Source organism: Euwallacea similis, chromosome 6, assembly GCF_039881205.1.
Source record: "Euwallacea similis isolate ESF13 chromosome 6, ESF131.1, whole genome shotgun sequence".
Taxonomy (NCBI): domain Eukaryota; kingdom Metazoa; phylum Arthropoda; class Insecta; order Coleoptera; family Curculionidae; genus Euwallacea; species Euwallacea similis.
In genome coordinates this window covers 4,787,191-4,809,619 of record NC_089614.1, presented here as the reverse complement: position 1 = coordinate 4,809,619, position 22,429 = coordinate 4,787,191, and the positions used below count along the sequence as shown (strand labels likewise).

At 35.4% G+C, this 22,429-nt stretch overlaps 1 protein-coding gene across 1 annotated transcript in view; it reads right to left on the bottom strand.

Moving 5' to 3' along the window:
• Positions 1–1,263: 1,263 nt before the first annotated feature.
• The window catches only part of LOC136409563 (fibroblast growth factor 3-like), a 61,389-nt gene continuing 40,223 nt past the window's right edge, over positions 1,264–22,429 (bottom strand). Inside the window, exons 2-4 of the mRNA XM_066391150.1 lie at positions 10,291–10,394; positions 4,777–5,349; positions 1,264–2,196 (exon numbers count right to left, since the gene is read on the bottom strand). Coding sequence (XP_066247247.1) covers positions 2,023–2,196; positions 4,777–5,349; positions 10,291–10,394 — 851 coding nt within the window. The 3' untranslated portion in view covers positions 1,264–2,022. The remainder of the gene's footprint in view (positions 2,197–4,776; positions 5,350–10,290; positions 10,395–22,429) is intronic.

The following is a 22,429-nucleotide window of genomic DNA, read 5'->3' as shown; positions in this document are numbered from 1 at the left end:
GCTCTATTTTGTTTGGAAACAATTGGTTTCTTACGAGAAATCCATGCATGATAACTGCTTTCGGAGTACTCTGCGAATTATTTTCACTGATATAGAACGCTGGATTCTCTTACCAACTTCGATACATAATTTTAGTACGCTTAATTTTGGATTTTCTTCCATTTTACGTAAAATAAATCGTTCATCTACAGGAGTCAAGATCTTTGCCTTTCTCTGCCAGCTTTGTTTGTAAAGGTTTCATTAAATTCATAATGGGAAATGATATTCTATATCGTCGAGTGGGCTCTACCCACTAATTTTCTTATTCCTCGAAAAAGTTTTCCTTGATGGTACCATTTTATTAATTGTTTTTGGATTTTGATAAAAGATTTACTACGTACAGGAGCTATTTTTATCAGAACTGACTTGTTTTTACAGGACAACTGAATAAAATAATAAAACTCAACACATAATTTTTTTTCGCTCATTTTTCATTATATTCTTGAAATATTTCTGTAAATACAAGTCGTGTCCCCTCAAATTTTTGTTATTTTTTCATACATTTTCTTGTTTTTTGATTGTAGTAATGATTTATAAATAAATATTTTTTCAATTTTTCTCTTGTAATATTGATTCTAGATATGTATGAATTAATACAGGGTGTAACATTTAACTTGAGACAGCTCAATATTTGGAATAATAAGCGCTCTAAGAAAAAAATGTTTATTATGAAAGTTTAATTATTTCGCAGGGGAAATGCATTGATGTTAAAATTAATGCTCCTCTGCTCCTCCTTATGAGAGGACGGGGAGTAACTTTGATTTCTTAAATGGCACCTCCTTACTTTTTATTGCAGTTTCGAATTCTACGGCAAAAAACACGTAGAATTTGTCCGGAAAAAAATGTTCCTGCAATAAAAAGTAGGGGGTGCCATTTAAGAAATCAAAATTACCCCCCGTCCTCCCAACAGGGGGCAGAGGGGCACTAATTTGAGCATCAATGTATTTCCCTCGCGGAATAATTAAACTTTCATAATGGACATTTTTTTCGTAGAACGCTTATTATTCGAGACATTTCGATGTCTCAAGTTAAATGTTCCACCCTGTATAGTGGAAAAATATCGTTTGAAAATCGATTAAATTTTTCATTTTTTTAGACTGTTTAAAAAACCGATAGGTATATATTCAATCTTATGAGCAGCCGTAGATCTCTTTTGATGATTCGGCTACGGCGCCAATGTACGGGATTCCTCACGGGGGAAAGTTGAAATAAAACGCCCGCAAATCTAAATATGTGTGTCTTAGTTTATTCATCGACTTTTACGTTAAACTATTTTACTATAATACTGACTGATGGTGGTGTATTTGATTACAACGCTGACTTTAATTTTACATCTCCCCTAAGCACATTGTCCTAGCCAATCTACTAGCAGTTTGCTTCGTAACTTAAAACAAATTTGGCAGCCAATATCGCGCTCATAGGTCAAGTTTGTGTTGCCACTTCAAAAAAAAAAAAATAGAAATCAAAATATATTTCTAGTCCTTTCCTACATAAATATCTACAGAAAATACAAAAACAAGATCTGGTCCTAAGCGTATATTATAATATAATATATATATATCCAAAAAGTCACAGCATATTCACTTCTTATAGTTCAGTACTTACAAACAGGGGAGGACCGTTATCGGCTCTAATATCTTCATTTATAAAATCTTTAATGAGATTCTTACCATTGCAATAACGCTACAAGCACGCTAATTGCTTTTACCGCCATTGGGAATTTATACACTGCTAAAAATATATTGCACATTTCATTATTTTAGCTTATTTTACACTTGGATAAAATAAGTAAAAAAACAGCTATGGCGTTTATTACAGGACACACACGTGCATAATTTCCCAACGTGCCTTGACCATTACAGCGAAGACTGTAGAACAAAACGGTTGAGGTATGTTTAGTTAAAGAGTAATTATTTACAAATACGTACAATAAATAGAAGAAATAAATAAAACAATATAGGATGAGCGAGAATGTGAAAATAGTCAGTCGGAGTTAGGTTTTTTGATTTCAGCAGAGTTCATGGAAATTTCTGGCAACCCCGTGGTGTCATCCCAGTCGAGATGGGTACTGCTCTCCATGGGATAATCTTGATCATTCAAATTCTCTTCTGTTGTTGTAGTGGGAGCCACCGTTGTGTTTTCGCGGGTAACTTCCACCTAGTTTTATTGGTTATTTAATAAGGTATCTTTAACTGAATGATTTTTGATAAAAAAAGGATTTCAGCTAAATTTATTCAGTCTTGTGCGGGCGAAATTAGTCACTACTTAATATAATACCCAAAACAGTTCAAGTTAAAAGATGCATGAAAACTCAAAATCCCAAACTACATTCACAGTTAACTAATAGAAAACCATGCGTCAGTTCGTTCGATAATCTAGAGAAAGCTGATGAAAAGTCGTAACTTAATAATACTAATCTTTGGTACTTTATGGTGGATATTAAACGCAGTCAACGTGAGAAGTTGCACTTGCTTATCTCTAGAATATCAGTCGGTGTTGATAACTCTTCAATTATGCCATTTATAAATACATACAGATTTAGCTACCAAGCGTTGGATGAAGAGGTATATATTAGGAAGATAAAGGTGAGAGACTTTTACATATAGCGACAATATGTTTAATGAAGAGTTATGCAATTGATAGATATACAGGGTGATTCATTTCAATCTTTTCAAATATAGGATGAACCACTAAGGAGGGATTCTGCCGTGTCTCGGAAACCATTTATCATATACAGTGTCGTAAAAAACGATGCCTCGAATTAAAATTTTTTGTATGTTTTCAATTTTTATCAAAAATCTACGAAAGTTTCAGATAATGTAGGATCTGCAGTTTCGCAAGGCTTCTTTCTTTCTTATTCCAGTTCTACCGTGTTTTCCGTCATCTTCCCCGAGATTTGGAGTAATATTATTATAGACCTTCTCTTCTCTTTCATTTGTTCTGATTTTTCTTATACAACACCTTCAAAATAATATCTAGCATGAAGATATTTTAAACAGGAAGATGTGAGGATCGGCTAAATTAGCAATAGGTGTGCAATTTGGAGGTCAACAAACTGCGGCTTTGAAATTTGTATAGTCCCGAATGCTTTGGCACATGTCCATAAAAAACTAAATATTCCAATTTTAGTTTTTAGAAAATATTTTTTCATTGGGAACCAATATGTGGTGTTGAATTTTCTATGAAATTAAAAAGATTCTATTTGCTTAAAAAAGAAAGGTTCTGGGAAGATGGCTATGAAGAAAATCTAAAAACTAAGCACCTTATAAAGACGTACGGATAATTTAAGACGTCTTAATCTTGGGCACCCTGTAATTCATTTTTGAAATCTATATTAGGGTAGGATCGGTTAGGATCGATGTTACCGCCTAAAAGCTCATGAAGGAGAAGAAATTCACATCCCTATTTTTAAGTGCCATGTGAGAATGTTGCATGTGAGAAAGGCGTCATCAAACGCCAGAAAAATGGAAGGTTTGTTAGTTTTTACACGCATACACTCTTTATTATCATTTCGCAAACGAGACGAAATCTTAGGAATTTTTTGTGCTTTAACAACACAATAGCAATACAATATATTGTCACATTCTCCCTGGGAGAGTCTCACACGATACATGAGAATAAGGACCCAGATGTTTCAAAATTAGAGCATTTTTCCTCTTTTTTCTGTATCTTACCTCAATGGGCATTGGCAGATAAGTGGCAGATATTTCAAAAGTTTGAAGAGGATATTTTAATCTATTGAAGTTTGGAAATAAGCGAAGGTGTTCGCCATAATTTCTAAAATTTTTAATGGAGAATGAAGAGAAGACTCGTTAGTGAAGGAAAACATGCATCAATGAAGCTGAAAAAATATTTATGAACATAAAGTTCAATTCAATAAAACGTCAACCAGAATCCAAATATGTCATCTGATATTTGTCAAAATTATGACATATTTGACATCCGTCAAGGTATGAATTTCAAAACCATTTTACTCTAAGTTAAATAGTTCGAAAGTTGTCACAGAAATTGCGAAAACGGCCATACTTCCAATAATCAATTCTTCAAACAAAAATTTTCACTTTCAGCATTTTCTTTTGCTTATTGCCATTTAGAAACTGGAAATAATGTATAGTTTCGCAGATGCTTACGGCGTCCTTTCTTAGCAGTTCACCCAGTGCATTTGTTTTTTGTGGACCACCCTGTATTAGAGCTTTGGAGCGTCACTTTATAATGTAATCCCAGTTAGTGTTTGTTTATGTAACTAACCTGCAAACTATCATTTGTTATTTCTATTATACACACAAAAATTGCTGAAGTTCACTAAATCACCCGTCATGAAAAAATGGGTGACTTAGAATGACTAGTATATTAATCTAAATCTTACAGAGTATTTGCGAAGTATATTAATGACTAGCAACATGTGTCGATTAAACCTTCGCAAGTACGTTGAAGAGTGTTAATACAAATTCTATCCATCACTGACTACATTCATTAATTCGTAATTAAGAATTAAGAGAAAACTACAGAATCCCACATAGTATGATATTACCATATTTTACTGTAATATACTAGAAGTTTGGAATTTGGTTCCTGACGATTATTACAAGTATATTAAGTAGCATATAGCATAAAGCAGATAGCGTCCATTGCTTTTGGATCATGCAAGATGCAAGAAAAGCAATGCCCGTTTAATACAAATGTGGGAAACCACTCCGTTACTTCAAACTACAGTCAATCAACTAATCAATTGACAACCTTGTCCGGTTTTTTCCTCTGCTTTTGATTAAGGTTCTTTTTCTTTTTCTTATCAGCTGATGGCTTCGCACTTTTACCGTTCGTTTTCGGTTTCACCATAACTAAGTCTCTTTGGCACTCTAGCTGGTCACGTGTCGCGTTCATACTCGCATTACTACTAGTAACGTTACTCGCCTCAATTGCAGCATTAACGCACTTAACCGCACTACTACTGTGTCTTTTTGGTTCGAGTTCGTGTTCACTGAATTTTCGTTTTTTTTTCTTTTTTTTTTTCTTCTTTCGACATCGCGGGGGATCCGTCAGCTGCGCGTGGTATCCGTTGCTGGGCGGGCACTGGTGGTGATGGCGCAACTGATGCTCCTCGGGCGTGACACTGCGTGTAAGCACGCGCGTGTACGACGACAGCTTTCCAAGTTGCTGACGAGCCTTCACCATCACTTTTCGCGGTTGGCCGCGCCTGTTCAGAGCTAAGTAAAAAGTCCGTCGCTCGTTTGAGTATTTACTTGAGGAGTACTTATTGTAGTTTGTCGCTTCGATCGTTTCGTTAAAGATGCATTCATCTCCAAACTCAATCTGAAACAAAATATAAAGATTATTGCGCGAGCCTCCAAAATTCCAGCGAGGATAACTTAGTTTCGCAATACATAAAATAAGCGATTGTCTCGTTGACTCGATCGTGAAAATAACTTACAAAATAAAAGTAGCAAAACCGCGAAGGCTCTTTTCGTATTTAACTTCCAGCGCAGATGAGTTTTATCCATGAAGCCGAATCAGATAAAAAAAGAAGAATGTGGCTGTGAGACGTTGCAAGGAGAAACCTCCCCGTTAGTGATGTTCTGTGTCATTTTAACAGCGACATTTAATCTGACAGATATTTCTCCACGCGAATTGTAAACCCAAGACGGGACATGGCAAATGGTGTTAAATACATGTTTGGGGGCCATAAAAAGGACTAGTTATCGCGATTTTAGTCTCCTAGAGCCGTTCAAATCACCCTTGCAGCAAATAAATAGGCCATCCTTCGGAGATCTGTGTTACAAGAACACGTATAGATGGGGCAGATAATATTGTATTACAGATCGCAGGCGACAGTTGTATACTTTTCCCTAGTTTTCTTGTAACTTTCGAATAAATGGGTAATACAATAATTCTAAGGCGTCGTTGAGGCTATTTCAGATTAGGGAAAGCGTGATATAACAGCCGTATTAATCGAGTAATTCTGATATTATAGCTTTGTTGGAGATATTGAAAATCAAACATTATACCTTAAGCAGATTATATGCTTGAAGCTACATCAATGTGACATTAAGATTCGTTTTTATGGGTGATGGTTTACACGGGGGTCACTGAGATAAGAAAGCGTCGTAGTTTTTCTGCATATTTGAAGTTTTCTTTTCCTTATTGGCGATACTTCAAATAAATTGCGTATTGGTTAATTGGAAGCAAGTTGTTAATCTTCGGCCGGCACACTTTTCTTTCTTATTGCTTCGAGGCTACTTTTTGAAGCATTTAAGAGAAACCTATGGTTTTAGTAGAAATGTGTACATACTGAGATTATACAGGATGGCCCATCGAAGATTTCTGCCTTACGACGCAGAAAATGCGAAAACTCTCGGCCCCGCCAACTTTAATTTTAAAAGAGTCATATTTCTTAGGTATTAACAGGATTTAAGCTCTCAGCGGGGGTGAATTTCACCCTAAGAATCATAAATGGAAAGGGGTATCCTGTTATACATCATTTTAAAGGGCATTCGATTGCCTTTTCAATGCCACATTATTTTCATTATATTAACGTTCACAATTTTAACCAGTCCAGTGCTTTATTTACTTTCACAAACACTATTGTATCGTTTAAAATGGTTTACGCCACTCAAGAAAAGTAAAAATTATTTCGCTCTTCTTTTGAAACAATGTTTGTGTCAGAGGGGTTGCAAGCTTATTAAATAAAGAACATCCCGATTGAAATTTGCCCCAAATATTCGTTTGAAATTTGGTTGCCAAATTAAAATGGATCTGTGGAAAATAAAAAAATATTGTTCAAAATTCAATAAGAATGGAAGCAGTTGGAAAAGCTGTTGTGGGACACATCGTGATGGAACTCACTCTAAGCACTAGAAGATTATCAGATGTATCGGGTATTCGACGTACAAACATCCAGAGGGTACAAAAATCATCTAAATTTCATCCTTATAAAATTAAGTTAGTCCAGGAACTAAACGAAAATGATAACGACCGATGTTTGGAATTTTGTGAAATCATTAGTCAATGGATTATTAACAATTAAGAACATCTTTATAACATTTATTTTTCTGACGGGCGTTCCTTCTTCCTAAATGGCGAAGTGAACCGCTATAATTGTCGTTACTGGTCGCCCAACATTCTAAGAATTTTTCACGTAGTTATCACTCAACATCCAGAAAAACTAAAAGCTTGACTAGGAATTTTTGGATATTATATTGTTGGCTCATTCTTTTTACCCGGAAATCTGAACGTAGAAATCTATTTGGATTTATTAGAAAATGCCACTGACCCATCATCAACACAAATAATTGAGCAAAGTAACCGTCATCGCTCCGAAAACATCATTTTTCAACAAAATGGGGCTCTTCCGCACTACGCAGCTCCTGTAAGACAGTTTTTAGACGCCACATTTCCTCAACGATGGATTAGGAGAAGAGGACCTACCGAACGGCCCGCACGTTCCCCAGATTTGTCTCCGTTGGATTTTTTTATGGGATCATTTAAAGTCAAACATGCGACACAACCTGAATTACTAGAAGATTTGCGGCAACGTACTGTACACGAATGTAATTTTATCACTCCACAAATATTAAAAAGCACTTTAATCAATGTCTCTACTACTGTATAGAGGAGTGGTGGTCATTTTGAACATCTAACAAATTGAGAAGTGAAATCGATAACGTCGCTTTTAAACCTTGATATTTCAAGAATTGATCATTCAAAATTAAAAAATAAGGTGGCATTGAAAAAACAATTGAATGCCCTTTAAAATGATGCATAACATGATATCCCTTTCCATTTAAGATTTTTAGGGTGAAAGTCACCCCCGCTCAGAGATTAAACCTGGGAAAATAATTGTACCAAAGAAATATGACCCTCTTGAAATTAAAGTCGACTAGTCCAAGGTGTTTTTGTGTTTTCTACATCATAAGACGAAAAAATTCGGTGGAAAGCTTTCGGTGGGCCATCCTGTATACTTATCCAAACTTTATCTGTTTAAACAAACACCTCTCACCAGCGCTGGTGACAGTCTAGGCTTATCGCAGCTTCCATTCAAATTTACGATATGACATAATTTTCGGCTCTAGTATTTATAGAGCAGTTGCATTTAAATAACCGAGCAACGACGTTCGGACAGAACATAACTCCTAGTCAAAAGTGGTTGTGGCCATTCAACAATAGACATTCCTTATAAGGAATACGGCTTTTGGAGACTCAAATGTCGGTGTTCTCTTCTTTTTATTACACATTGTCTACCTCGTTCGGGGACCCTTTTTTATTAGTTTTGACAACGATTACATATGTTAAACAACACTTAAGGAGAAATATTGTTAGTACTAAGTACATGTAATTACATTTGAGCTTTAGTTAATGACCCCGAAAGGCTATAAATTTGTTAAGATTTTGTACGAATGCAGGAGCTCCTGTAATTAATTTCCTTTAGAGCATCCTTTTTCTTTGCTAACGTACCCGACATTCCACGGCAATGGGGCTAATGTTCCACTAATCGGAGAGGCTGGGAATTGTTCCAGCCCTGGATTCTCATTTTAGAACGAAAAGTTTGAAGAAGGCTTGACTTTTGAACTCGGTGTGGCTTCTTAATTTTCTCACTTTGTAAATTTATATCGTGTGTTCAAATTATTGAAGTTTTGATGAACTATTTCAACTTAATTTGTAAAAAAAATAATGAAAGATTCATTCAAAATCATGTGCAATTTCACCCAACAAGAAGAAAATCTGCAGAAATTACATTTTTAGCAAAAAAAAATTCAAATAAGCTCAAGAAAAAATAGAAATTATTTCAGGAAATATAGTCTTGTTGTAATATCGCATTTAGTCTTTAAGAGACTCATTGCCAAATTGATACCAAGGCCATCAATTGCGTTATGTGGGTGCACCATTTGCTTCATATCAGTCGATTAGTTTGCAAAATAGCACCTTAAGATGATTTTCTTTAAAATTCCCAAACAGGGAGAGACACTTACTTTTTGAGATTATTCAAATTTAGCCTTACCGGCCACTCAAGAACCCGTTGAACAATTACTTAAAAAATATCTCTAATTGACCTAGGTTGGAAGATTTCTTTTAGTTTCTGAAATATGGCGCAACTTTGACTATAAATTCTCGTGATTTTTAAACTTTAAATGAAGAGTCATGGCATTTATATGAGGTATCCAGAGTTGACACAGGATTCAAGTCACTCAATTTAAGAGAAAAATAAAGACTTTGAAAATTTCTACTGGGTAAGTTTTTTCCTTGGTGTAAGAGACCAATTCATACTTATAGAGAAGTCGGGTGAACAGAGCTTTACAGTAGGATTCCCATGTTTTCTAATACAGTGCAAGCAACAATGATCGAAATGTCCGCTTCATCGAAATAGTGGACCTATCGCTGAAAAATTATCAAAATTTCTTTCATTCATTGTCAAACAGTCATTAATCAGAAGCGTACAGATAGTTTTTTTAATCATATTTCATTTGACGTCTAAAACATTTCTAGAGCAATTTTATGGAGATAGAGTAATTAGTAAAAATGTATGGCCTGCGAGATCTCTGGATTTGACATATATGTACTATATTTTATTTGATTACTTAAAGAATACTGCGTACAAAAATCGTTTACATACTTTGGAGGAGTTGCGAGAAGCCATTACTGAAGCAGTTAATGGAATAACCCCTGCCATGATGATTGCAGCTTTTCAAAAAATGGGAAAATGTGTCAGGATGTGTTTCCAGCAGAATGGCCAGCGCTTCCAGCATTTATTATAAATGGTAATTATAATTCGTGGTTGTAAATAAAGAGAAACCAATTTGATCCAGATTCATTTGAATAAATTCTACTTGTATTTAATTTGCAAGAGCATTCAATAAAAACTTATTTTCCAACAAATTGTTATTTTTTTACGTGAAAATAGACAAGTCCTTCCCAGGAGGTCAAAAATATGATAAGTACGCCACTGTAGCCCGGCTGATTGAACATTTCACTTCTTGAGAATTAGTAGAAAAAAACATTGAAGTCGAGCTTCAGTACAGAGCGGCACACTTGAATCATGTTGCTCGCATTGAACTTAAGTAGATACTCACATGAAAGTACAAATTGCGATAATTTCTCAGATGCAATAAAAACAACGTGCCAAATTTGAGTGTCGTACATAGCCATTATTTCTTTTATTAGATCGGCCAGAGCTAATCGTGTCCAAGGATTTAAAGGTACCTAGTTCAAGCTCATCCACTACTATAGTATATGTAAACTGTTGTTGCAAGTAACACTTACCGAACCATATAACAATCCACACTCATCCATACATAAATACTGACAGGTGGCGACTCCTTGGATTTTCATTTGTCCTATACCCACTGTAGTCCTCTGCAGGATCGCTGCAATACAAAAGTGTGCTCTTATTAGTAAAGTACCACTCCCAATTGATAGTTTTTTCCGACTATCATGGGAAGTGAAATTTTTATCAATAGCAACAAGTCAAGCGACCTAATCGACAAAGTAAAGAATCAATTATTTTTAGCTACTTTCACCCGTGTAGCCGTGAACCTGCCGCCTGATTGAGCAGGGTATTATACGCATTCCCACCTAAACGTAATTACCTCAATTACCTTACGGATTACGTCTAATAGGTAATTGTAGGTGATTTAAATAAAACGTTTTTCTATTTAAATTCTCGCCAGAGGCGAGAAGGCTTACCACACACGAACGCCACTCTTTCTTGTCCAATATCTCAGGAACGACGCTTCCTTGCTTAATGCGCTGATTAACTGACACCAAGGGCGATATACTGGTTTTCTTTTTCTTTCGTTTGTTTAATTATTATTACTACCGGCTATGCGTTAGTTTAGATAATTAATGGCAAAGAACTACCGTTTTAATGACTAATTGCTTTAACCCGAACACCAGACATTAGAACGTAACAAATCTACTAATCACATTTTTCGCTTTCAGGATCGAATTATCCTTGAGAGCTTTAACCATCTGATAGTTTGATCTTTGAGAGTAAATTTTTCGTGTTAATGTTTTTTATTTGAGTACGTACACGCGTAACTTTTGTTCTAAAAATAATGCTACAGCGCTAATATTAGAACAAGCAGCTTCATAAATTTCAACTTAATTCTTATGTCACGATGCAATTTCTCTTTAATATATCTTTATTTGAGGCGGTTGCTCTGATCTAATCTCGGCTTTAATTGGCTCACAATTTTCGCTAGGGAACCAGATCCTTAAAAAGAACCAAATACCGACCACTTCCTTATCACGTTATAAATCCTATTCGTATTATCGTCCGGTGTTATAAATATAAGATATATTCTTAGAAAATTATGTTATAAGATAGTTCGGCTTAAGAGCAACAAACGCGGTACTATTATATCTTGTCATCTCTGGAAGATAAAATATATGCCTTTTTCAACATAACAATTAAACGGTTTTAAGATGGAATAATATGTATATCGCATAGCCTAGAAAATAACCGGCTTCGGTGCTCTTAGGAGTTTCTTTCATTATGATGTATTGGCTTAGTTAAATTAGGCTGCTAGAGCTCTACAACAAAGCGAAGGACAGATAAACGTTTCATGTACAGGGTGGTTCCAACGTCTTTTTTCCTAAACATGCGGGATCCAAACACTTACTATTTTTGATAATTTAAAATTTTATAAAAATGAGGCGTCTCATTTTTATTATCATTTTGACGACTTCAGGTAAATCTGCGAACAATCTAGAAAACATTGCTGCAAATATTCCTTAACACTGAGGTATCAATTAAAAAATGTTAAAGATGGCGTTCGCAAATGATCCTTGTTCTTGATCTCCACCATTTTGGACCCATTGTTAAGCTTAAAAACGACTGATATCTTCGTTATGAAGATGGTATTCTAGAACAAACATCTGTCAATTTGGTATGTCGAATTGAAAGAAGTGATAAATATTGTCTGCAATCACCTTTATGAACCGCAAATTTTATTGGGATAAATGTCAAAATAGCGCCCAAAAGTCAAATTCTTTCCTAAAAATAATCTTTTCTTAATATGTATTACCAAAATGTATGTTCAAGAAATGCCAAAGACAGCATTCAAAAACAGGTGGCTTAAATTTAACTTTTACATTTCTGCGTAATTTAAGCCGGAAAAAAAAGAAAAAACCTCGGATTTTTTCGGAGATCTCTGAAAGTATTTGTTTTAGATATCAAAACATCAAAGTTCTAAGAAAACTCCCTGTATAGTTTTCCTATATTTTAGCCACCTTTAATCGTCTGTAACAATTTCCAAAATCGATGTTTAGAGCCGGATTTGGAATACCGTATATTAACATCATGCTTTACATAGATGACACTTTTAAAATAATTCAGTTAATTTCGTGTTGCTTCTTTTAGTGTTAGGACTTTCCCAATTTTCTTTATATTTAACTGGTCGTCAGTATTTCAAAATTATTTACATTTGGTCGCCAATTTTTAAACATTTAAGTCTCCTCTATTTCATTTACTTATTTCGAGCAGTTTTTCAGCAATTTTCAAGAATATTAATGAACAAGAGGAACTAACTTTTCCAACATTCGATCGTGTTTCAAGTAAAAGGGAGATATGCAGGAGTCAGGTTTGCGCGCGGTTATATTTGCGCGCGGTTACATTAAATTTGCGCAGCCCCTCCACTACCATCTACGCCGTTGACGGCTGCCATGCGTCCATCGCAACTGAGCTACGTGCAGTAAAACATGTCCGTTATGATCCATGCCTTCATCAAGTGTGAATTAACGAGTGTTATTCGTTTTCTACAGTACAAGCAGAAGGATGTATCGCTTCGTAAATTCCGTTGAAAATTTGATTACCGTACTTCTCAGACCACTTGATCCACACGTTCAACCAAGCATTCAGTAGCAATAGATTTGAGTCCTTGTTCACCTTCGTTAGGGAGGTCGGTTCGTTTGCTTTACATTTCACTTTCATGTCACGTGCCTATAGTTGTTTCTACGAGTCCGTAATTTACTTTTTACGTGCTCCCAAATTATTTTTCACGGGCTCTAATTTATTTCTACGTTATCGTATTTTCTTTTTTTTTGAAAAAAAAAGATGATACAGTCACGTAAAAATAAACTACAAGTACATAGAGGTAAAAGTAGTCTTAGAGGTAACTTGTAGTCGTGGCAAATACGATAAAAAAATGAGCGTTTAAGTAGAAATGGAACGAGGATGGTGGGCAACTCGAGTTGCTACAACCTCGAAATTGAGAAAATTTTGCGTATTTGCATTTTTTGTTATCTGTTATTTTTTGTACGTATTCCTTGCTTATTCTGCAATGAATTTCCAAACCATTACATTCTTATCCTGTTAGAAAACGAATCACACGTCTTAATTGACACTTGGCAGGAGCACCAATTTTAAGGATCAGTTTGTGCTGCCAGTAGCTCGATTATGATTGACGCATGACAATCGCCAATGTCAGATGTTATAGTGGAAGGGCTGCGCAATTAATTACTGCGCAGACCTAGTTCCCGCGCATCTCGCGTTTGCTCTGACACATGATCGGAGGTTGAAAAAAAGCAAGTTGCGTAAGTTAATTAAAGACTATTTCATGCTATAGCGACCCTCACGCTCCACTCAAGCAAAGCTTAAAATTTAATTCATTGAAAACTAGTCAGTGTGTCTACACTACAGTAAGCAACACAGCCTCTTGCATTCAAATGGATGTGTGTGCTCATTTGAGTATGAGAGTCAGTTTCGCTTGATCCTTGGTTTGAAACGGGCTTGTAGTTTCATGCAAATTTGAACATTTCGCCACTCAACGAACAGAACTCCGAAGAAAACATCAATTTGAACGCAACTAGATACACGTTTAGAATCCTACGGGTTTCTTTCTCCATCAAAATTAGTGTTTTATTCGGATTTGGTTGATTGTAACGCTAAATGTTTAGAAGCTCCGTACAGACGTGAATATTTGAATTCACAATGGAATGGAAGGCCATTCAAACTACTAATGTGGATAGAGATTTGGAAAGAGGTTTGTATATCCTACGGATTTGTTACTTCGTCAAAATTAGTATTTTATTTGGTGTTCCTATAGTTTTCTGTTAAAAAGGTGAGGTCTGTATGAAACTTAAGTATTCTTTGTTTTTTAAAATATGATTCGAATGACGTGGTGGAAGAAACACCGATGGTCTACTTCAGGGTTCGTTTTTGCACAATAAATACCCTCCTCGAGGGTGCCAGAGATTCCCAAATGTACTCACCGCAATGCGAGGGGATCTCACTCTGGCATGACACATTGGTACGAGTTTTTGCGTTCCTTGAAAACGCTAGAAATTTCATATTGGCGAAACATTAGAAAAGATACTTAAAGGACACTGAAATTATATTAAAAATGAAGAATTTCATAAGCTTGCATCGCTATCTAGGACGCAGTATCAAAAAAGCGTAAAGTCAAAGAAAGTGCATATGTTTTAGTTACAAACCCATATGTGGTTTCCTGTTGAGTAAGCGTTGACTATCTATGGTTGGACAAAAGGTTAACTTCGGACACATAAAATGACACTAAGAACTAACAAATACCATTTAGCATAATTACTAACACAGAAAATCAACTTCAAAAAGGATAGGTTTAATTAGGTACAGTGGTGCAACAACAATCAATTACGCTAAATCATCCTTATGGAACGATGACATGGCTCATGTAAAAAAAAACTGTCATTATTCAGCAATTAAAAAAAAGAAATTTTATAATATTTCACACGTTTTAGATATTCACCTCTCACATATTTTAGTTTGCCATTTATTTTTGTTTTTCTACCTTTTTGTCAAGTTATTGCAGACGGTAATGGATTTATCGCCGAAGCGTTAACTAAGGTTTTCATTCCAGCCCTTAAAAGGGTAAATGTTATTCTCAGTGAATTTTAACTGAGAATAGTGAACAATTCCACCGCTCCAACAACCCCTGCTGGTGTGAAGCGTTATTTACAAAAAAACAAAAAAATTAACGACCCGCTTCATGCTTATGGCACATATTTAAGAATTTAAGAATTTTTAACCTTTCTTGTCAGAATTTAATTTCGACTTTCAATTTCAACCTGATTTAGGCAGTCTTAAGTGAGGCACAAAATTTGTTAAAGTAGGGTAAAAGTTTACAAGGCTGTTTCCAATTTTGTAACACAATTCTGTATACACTTCCAGTTCTGTTTAGTTTTACACTATATTATACTATTATATATTATATTTTATACTTTATACTATGTTTATACTATTTATATTGTTTTAACTATGTATATGTTTACCCCTCATACGCCCTGTGTTTTTTCTTGAATTTTCAATTTAAACGAAATTTTTTAATTAAAAAATCACTAAAAAAAATACTAATAAGAAAGTACGTTCGTAAAAAATATTTCGAAAAATCAAACGTAGAGCTGGAATTTGAAACGTCCTGTACAGTATTTTGCATGGGAATGGGAAGGTATCGATTTCAAATTGAATATTTGCCCAAGGTAATAATGTTGTCGTTGACAGCCGCACGTACCAGTCATAGAAGAATTGCGAAGTATTGACGTCCGTCTCTTCCTCAGCAATTTTATCATGCTTCCATTATTTGCCTAAGCGATTGTACACGTGTACGTCGATGTCGATTATCTTTAAAAAATACGTCTCTTCCGGGAACATCAGATATTTTTTATTATAGGGTACATCCAAGCCCATCAAGCGTGCAACATATTAGTCGACACCAAGTAAATAAATAATTTACATGGCACATGTAGACAAAAAGTAGGAAGCTGCGGCGGGTACGTGGTTCCAAAACCTGCAAGGCATTAGAGCTTGAGATTTATCGCATTGGTCTAATCCAGGTGGCGAAAGGAGTTCCATATGGAAGTTGGTTGATGAACGTTTTAATCTCGAATTCCGTTCTAATTTCTTGCAAAAGGTGTCTCGATTTAACATTACGATCGCGTAGCTAGAATTTGGTTATGTGTATTGTATTTAAAAATATGTTTCGCCAAAACAGTACGTGAGCTGCTTAAAAATATCGTTTTAATAATTTTGAATACAAAAGGTTAATAACTGTCACTTTCTTAAGTAATGTGTGGACGTCAAAACAGTAAAAGACGCATTTGCAAGGCCAGCGGTCAATGTCTGGTATTGGAAAATTCTTGGCACTATTTTTAAAGTGCTAAAATTATCATTTTAGTTCGATTTGGTCGTTCCGAACTAAACAAAGTTATTGTGAATGTTCACAATCCGTCGCAACTCTCCGGAGCTTAAATTATGCGAGCGAACGTTCTCTGTACGAACTTCATGGTAAATATTAATATTTAATTTAAAAAGGGGTGCCGGAACGCTGATAGAGCCGAGGTGCATCGTTAGGGACTTGTACATATCGTAAAATTTCATTATCTACGAACCGTAACTCTCCCTGACAATGGACATCTTAGCAAAGCGAGCTCGGAGCTATTTCTACATATTTTCCGAACGAAACATTTTATGCGAATCGCCTTTGGATTTTTAAATTCCCTTCAAATCTAGTGGGAATAGCCATTTTGAAACGCCCGGTCAAAATAAATTACTATAATTGGATATTCCACCGCGCCTTCTCTATTCTTCGAGTGCCAAAGCAGTGAGGAAAATTAAGTGTGGTAATATGAATGCAGGCAAATATAGCAGCCTCCGATAGATAAAGTAACTTAAACTGCAGTATTTCACTGGGGATTTTCTACGTTAATCTCATTTCAACTTGCGGTGGCTCCTTGACAATTAATCTTGCAAATGTTTCTTCTCTTTGCTTAACACGCACAACCGGCTAGTTTTAGAGACTTCGTGACGGGTAATTGTGCGAGTAGTTTCACGCCCGATTAACCTAAATAAAAGTAGTACCGCTTTATTCATAGAATATAGGTCCGAATTTTCAGTGCACTTATTTAGATATTCGAAAAGGGGCCTTATCCGCATTGTCTTGGCCAACAGTCAAATGCAAACGTATACGAAGATCGAAATGTCAACGGGATAATCGACTTAACATAAACTTACCATCACTCTTTTATGCAATTTGCATTCTTTTTGTGCCTTCGATAGATCGACGAATTTATTTGTTAAAAATTTACCTCCGAATGCATAAATATTTAGTTCACACCGTCAGTTGAAAAGCAAAGTCGGGCAAGGATTCTCTAGGAAGAATATTTCGATTCTTTTGTCTCGGTGCTAACATAGGTAAACTAATTTAAATTTAGGACTTGAAAACATCGTTTGGAAACGGAATTTTTTGGTCCCGGTGTAAATTCAATTTAAAGTTCCTGAAATGGAATTCTTAGCCTCTGAAAAATTAAAGTCCTGAAGAGATTCTCTAAGGAGGAGTGTTTTTTTTATCGTGTATGACCTCAATAGGAGCTAAGTTAGTTTCCTGAAAGGAGACTATACTATCTCAGTATCTGTGTTAACACAAATCTTTGGTTCTCCCTGGGAATCGCAATTGAGGTCCTGAAATGAGCAATGAGTGAATCAAATTTTATTATATATGTTAACATAAACTAAAGGGATTAAAAACGTGAAAAATCCTCTTCCAAGAAAAAAAACGCCTCCGGTGCTAGCCGAAGCACCTCTGAATTAACCTCCTAGCGAGACTTTAAAAAAGTCCGGCCAATGTGGCCACATACCACAAAGCGAGATGCATCGAATAGTTCTCTAGTAAAAATCATTTTTTAATGTGATAACGGTCGTGAAATGACCAAATCAGAAAATAAAAATATTACTATCTATGGTAACATAAACCAAATTTACGAGGCGCATGAAAAATTGTCTTGTAAAGAGTGAGATGTTTCTCTGAGTGTTAATCCAATTTGAAGTCCTAAAATGACAAATTGAGAGACTTTTTAGTGCCTGTGTTAAATTAAATTAAATCGAATAGAGAACGTGGAATCATCCTCTTGAGAAAAGAATCTTTAATAGGCCTCTTGACATTTATATTAACATAAATTGAGACGTCAAGCTCTCTTGTAGGAAAAATCATTTTTGGTTTCTGTGTTAATCGCAATTAAGTTTTTGTAGTAACTTATCAAAATTATTTGCTTTTTTAATAACATAAACCCAGTTCTATTGAGAACGAAAAAATCTTTATCGTCAAGGGGAAATATATCTATTTTGATTTAATCTGAATGAAGCTGAATTAATTTTCTATGTAGACGCTTTAGGAAGCTTGGCCCCTGTGTTAACATGAACCGAGAAATTAAGTGACTTACTAGTAAGAAACATTTTTGGACTTGAGATTAATCGCAATCAAAATTTTAAAATGATCAAGTAGAAAAACGTAAATCTTCGTCTTGGTGAGATGAAGCGGTTTTCTGGAGATAGCATTTTTAGTATGGATACGAAAAAAACCTTCTGCAAGGAAATAAATTTTACTCTTCGTTGCTTGCTTAAATAAACCTAAATGGGCAAACTAAGAGACCACTTTAGTGAAAAAGTATTGACGCTGGTGTTAGCACAAATCCAATATGCTGAGGGTATTGTTTCTTGCTGTGTTAACTGCAATTCAAGCTTCTAGAATCACAAAAAGAATGTGTTAAGATAATTCAACTAATATTAACCACGAGAAACGATCATTAGAAGAGATTTTATCTTTTACTTTACACACTTTACCTCGGAAAGAAACAGAACTTCTTTTTCTCTTGTGTTAACATAGGCAAACCAATTTGAATGGAGGACTTGAAAACATCGTCTAGAACTGGAAGTTTTTGGTCTCAGAGTTAATCCAATTTGAGGTGCTAAAGTGGCCGATTAAGTGACATTCTTAGTCTGTGTGTTAACTTAAATTAATATGAATTAAAAACAGGGAAATCTCTTCTTGGCAGGAGAGTCTTTACTTAATCCGCGATCAATAATAAGAAGACACTTTAGGAAGTGGAAAATATCGCGTTGATATAAAAAAAAATCCAGATCTGGACTAAGGGTTTTCTTCTCTGCGTTAACCGCGATGGAGATAGTGAAATAACAAAAAAAACTTGTCAACATACATCAACACAAATTAACGACGAAAAACGATACAAGAGACGGATTTTTTCGATATTTGTGCTAACACAAACCAGATTGAACAAAGATTAAAAAATAGAAAAATACCCTTCCAAGAATATAGTTGCCAGTACAAAAAACTTGATATCAGGGTATTACGATAAACCTAGTTTAATTAAAGGCATGAAGAGATCTTTTAGAAACACTGAGTTTTGGTTTTTTGTTAATTTAAATCAAGTTACTAAAACTTAGTTAAGAGAGTTAGGACGGAAATATCAATTCCGAAAATCTTAGTAACAGCGACGGCTATGAGAATAAAAAAATTAAAACTGAGTCTAAATTTCAAAAACAATTTTCTGGTATAACAAATATCATCAAGATGAAAAGGTGTTATTTCCTGGGTCGATACTAACAGACCTCCAGATTTATAGCAATTAATCAAACAGATTGCGACAGATAATTAAACACGACGTGGGTTGATCTAATGACGAAATATGCTTGACATATTTAATAAATGACCCTGATACATTTATTGAACGCTTCTCTATGTGCATCGATTAGAAGTTTCAATTGCTGAGAATAAATTAGATTGTGTTTTGAGCTTCGATATCTCGGGAATTTGTGAACCAAAACGAAATCCAAGTGGGTCTATAAGGATACACCAACTTGATTGTAACGTGTGTCTTTTAGTGTTTGAGAAACAACGAGCATTTTAATGCTCATTTTCGTGAATTTCAAAGTATGTGATCTAAAATGTAGATTTCATGTATGTGAATTTTGCCAAGGCTCTAGGAGTTCAATTGTGTTATCCAGGGCATTTCCGAGGGGGATCTAAACCAGTTGAAATGGGCGAAAAATAGCACACCAAATACAGTGGATTCCGGTTATAAAGTACTCTCTAAGGAGCAAAATTAAGCTACTCTATAACCGGAGGTACGCTATAAAAAATGCAATAAAAAAATTTATATTTGTTACTTGTTACGTATGTTACCCACGCATGCCTTTATTTATCTAAAAGGTCGAAAAAATCTAATGGCAGATAGTAACTTACGTTCATATGAACTTTCGCATGTAATACATATGTTTATGCCAACGTTCACATCTTGCTAGACGCTGAATAAGATGTTCGGTGTATCGATGTATGCTTTATATTATTTTTTCCCGATAACGAATCGGCTCTCCAAAAGGGTCAGAACTGATTCGGTATTCTTTGCGATCAGACACCTTGTATTTTTTGTTTGTCATTAAAATCTCGTTACCGAACCGTTAGTTTAAATTTTAAAAGTTACCGAAAAATAATCCTACACTCAACATAACTTATGTGCATGAATACAGAAAAATGCTGATGTATACATATGTATTTATATATTATGTGCATACGTATACAGGGTGTCTCAAAAAAAGGATTCAGGTGTGAAGGGTGTGATTCCTTGGCCCTTTCTAAGAAAAAAGTCCCTATTAACATGGGGCCGCAAAACGCACCATTTTCGAGACACAGGGTGTCAAAAAAACACGATCAAAAACAGTTTTAACTTTTTTCCTTACTTAAAGGAGATGTTCTACATGTCCATCTGCCATTTGTACACAGAACTCACATCGAGTATTGTAAATCTCCGGCGCCTTAGTGAAACCACCGTCCGGACATAACGTACAAATGTACTTTACACCTGGAGTTGGTAACGAAATAAAGAGAAAATAAAGGACGTTACAAAAAGAGTTAATATTATACGTGATACGTTATAACCGGCAAAATATCAAGAATACTTCGGTGGGACCAATAAAATACGTACTTAATAACCGGAAGTACGTTATATCCCATGTACGTTATAAGTGGAACTCACTGTATTTTGAAAATTTTCGACAATTCCAAAAGCAGGGATTTCTTCCTTAGTGGGCGCCTAAAATGCAGTTTCAGGGCTGCAAGAGGAACTTTTCGTTAAGTTTCAATCTACAAAGTTTTACTATTCGATAGGATTAAAGACAAAAGGTCGTTATCCTTGTGTTAAAAAAAGTTTGTATCATATGACAAAACTATGTCACCGAATGAATAAACTACGTGAAATAAATCTCTCAAGAATGTTTGTATTTGGAATTAAGATATCCGTTTAACGAAGCACGTCTGGCATGCACTTTTCAATTTGAATTTATAATGTCTTGAGTAGTAGGTATTGTTTGATTTACATTTAATCTTCCTGCGACTGCGGTTGAGGGGTTGTCAAAGACACAGCCGTGGAAACGTCCTGATGGAATATTATGTTCATTTAAAACTAATTCATTCATATATTCATGGAACATTAACTCTACGAAAGGTGAATGAATCAGTTCGCTCTTATAGGTGCGATCAAGTTTGATCGTCTAGTTCAATAACTGTCGCCACAATTATTATTTACGCGGTTTCGCTGCCTTTCTCTGCTCATATCTACGGCCCAATTGCCTCTTGAAGGTGAGCCAAGACCTGCATTTAAAAATTGTTTACATCTACAAGGTCCCACGAGATAATCACAAAATTGCTACTCTTATTTTTTTGCCGCCTTATACGGACCTACTTTATGTCTTCATTTTTACTAGTGCCCACTCAGTTTGTTCTTCATTCCATTTGTTCTTGTCTCCTCGCTCCTTTACATAACATGATCTTCGATGGAATTACAAGATTGTCTAATGTACACTTTAATGCGGCGCCTTTTTTCTGGATCATAGTTTTGCACGTGAAAGCGCTTAACGCCGCAACGAGATAAGGACGCGATAAGAGGCTGATTGTTAAGCGTAATTTTTTAGCCTAATTTTTCTTCGTCGCAATGCGCGTTATAGAAATCCCTATTTCTATTTCAATATGTTAGTTATTTTGAAAGGAAATAAATTAGATGGGCTTAATTTAGAACTGAAAGAAGCTTAAACGCTTTAGGACTAGAGGAGGGTTCAGCAAGAACAAGTTGACTATTACACGTTTAGACGGTAATAGAAAACAGAAATAAGACGTATGCGTAATAAATCTCTTACCACCGGGAAAACTAAATAATGTGCTTAGCGGTTCCCAAAGATACAACGTGTGTCTATAAGCTAAGTAATAGCTGCCATATTTTCCCTCCTTGACTACTTTGCATGATATACGGGGGGGCCTCTGCTTCGCGAATTAAGAAAATGTATTGTACGAGCCGAGCTTTCCCTGTCTCAAGAATGTAACAATTGCCAAGGGAAAGATCTACGAGCCACAAATTTTTCCTGTCCGCAGACACCGAATGGGTTAGGTGCCTACAACAGGCATATACAGGGCGTCGTAGAAACAACAGTGCAAATTAGCGTTACATCACAGCTGAACATCACAGTTTTTTATTTACTCACTTGATACCCTGTAGAGACGCTTCGTTGATTAAGCCCGATGTGTCTCATCAATGTAAATAGGCCGCCACATAGATTTCGCCTCGGCAATTGAGATTATTA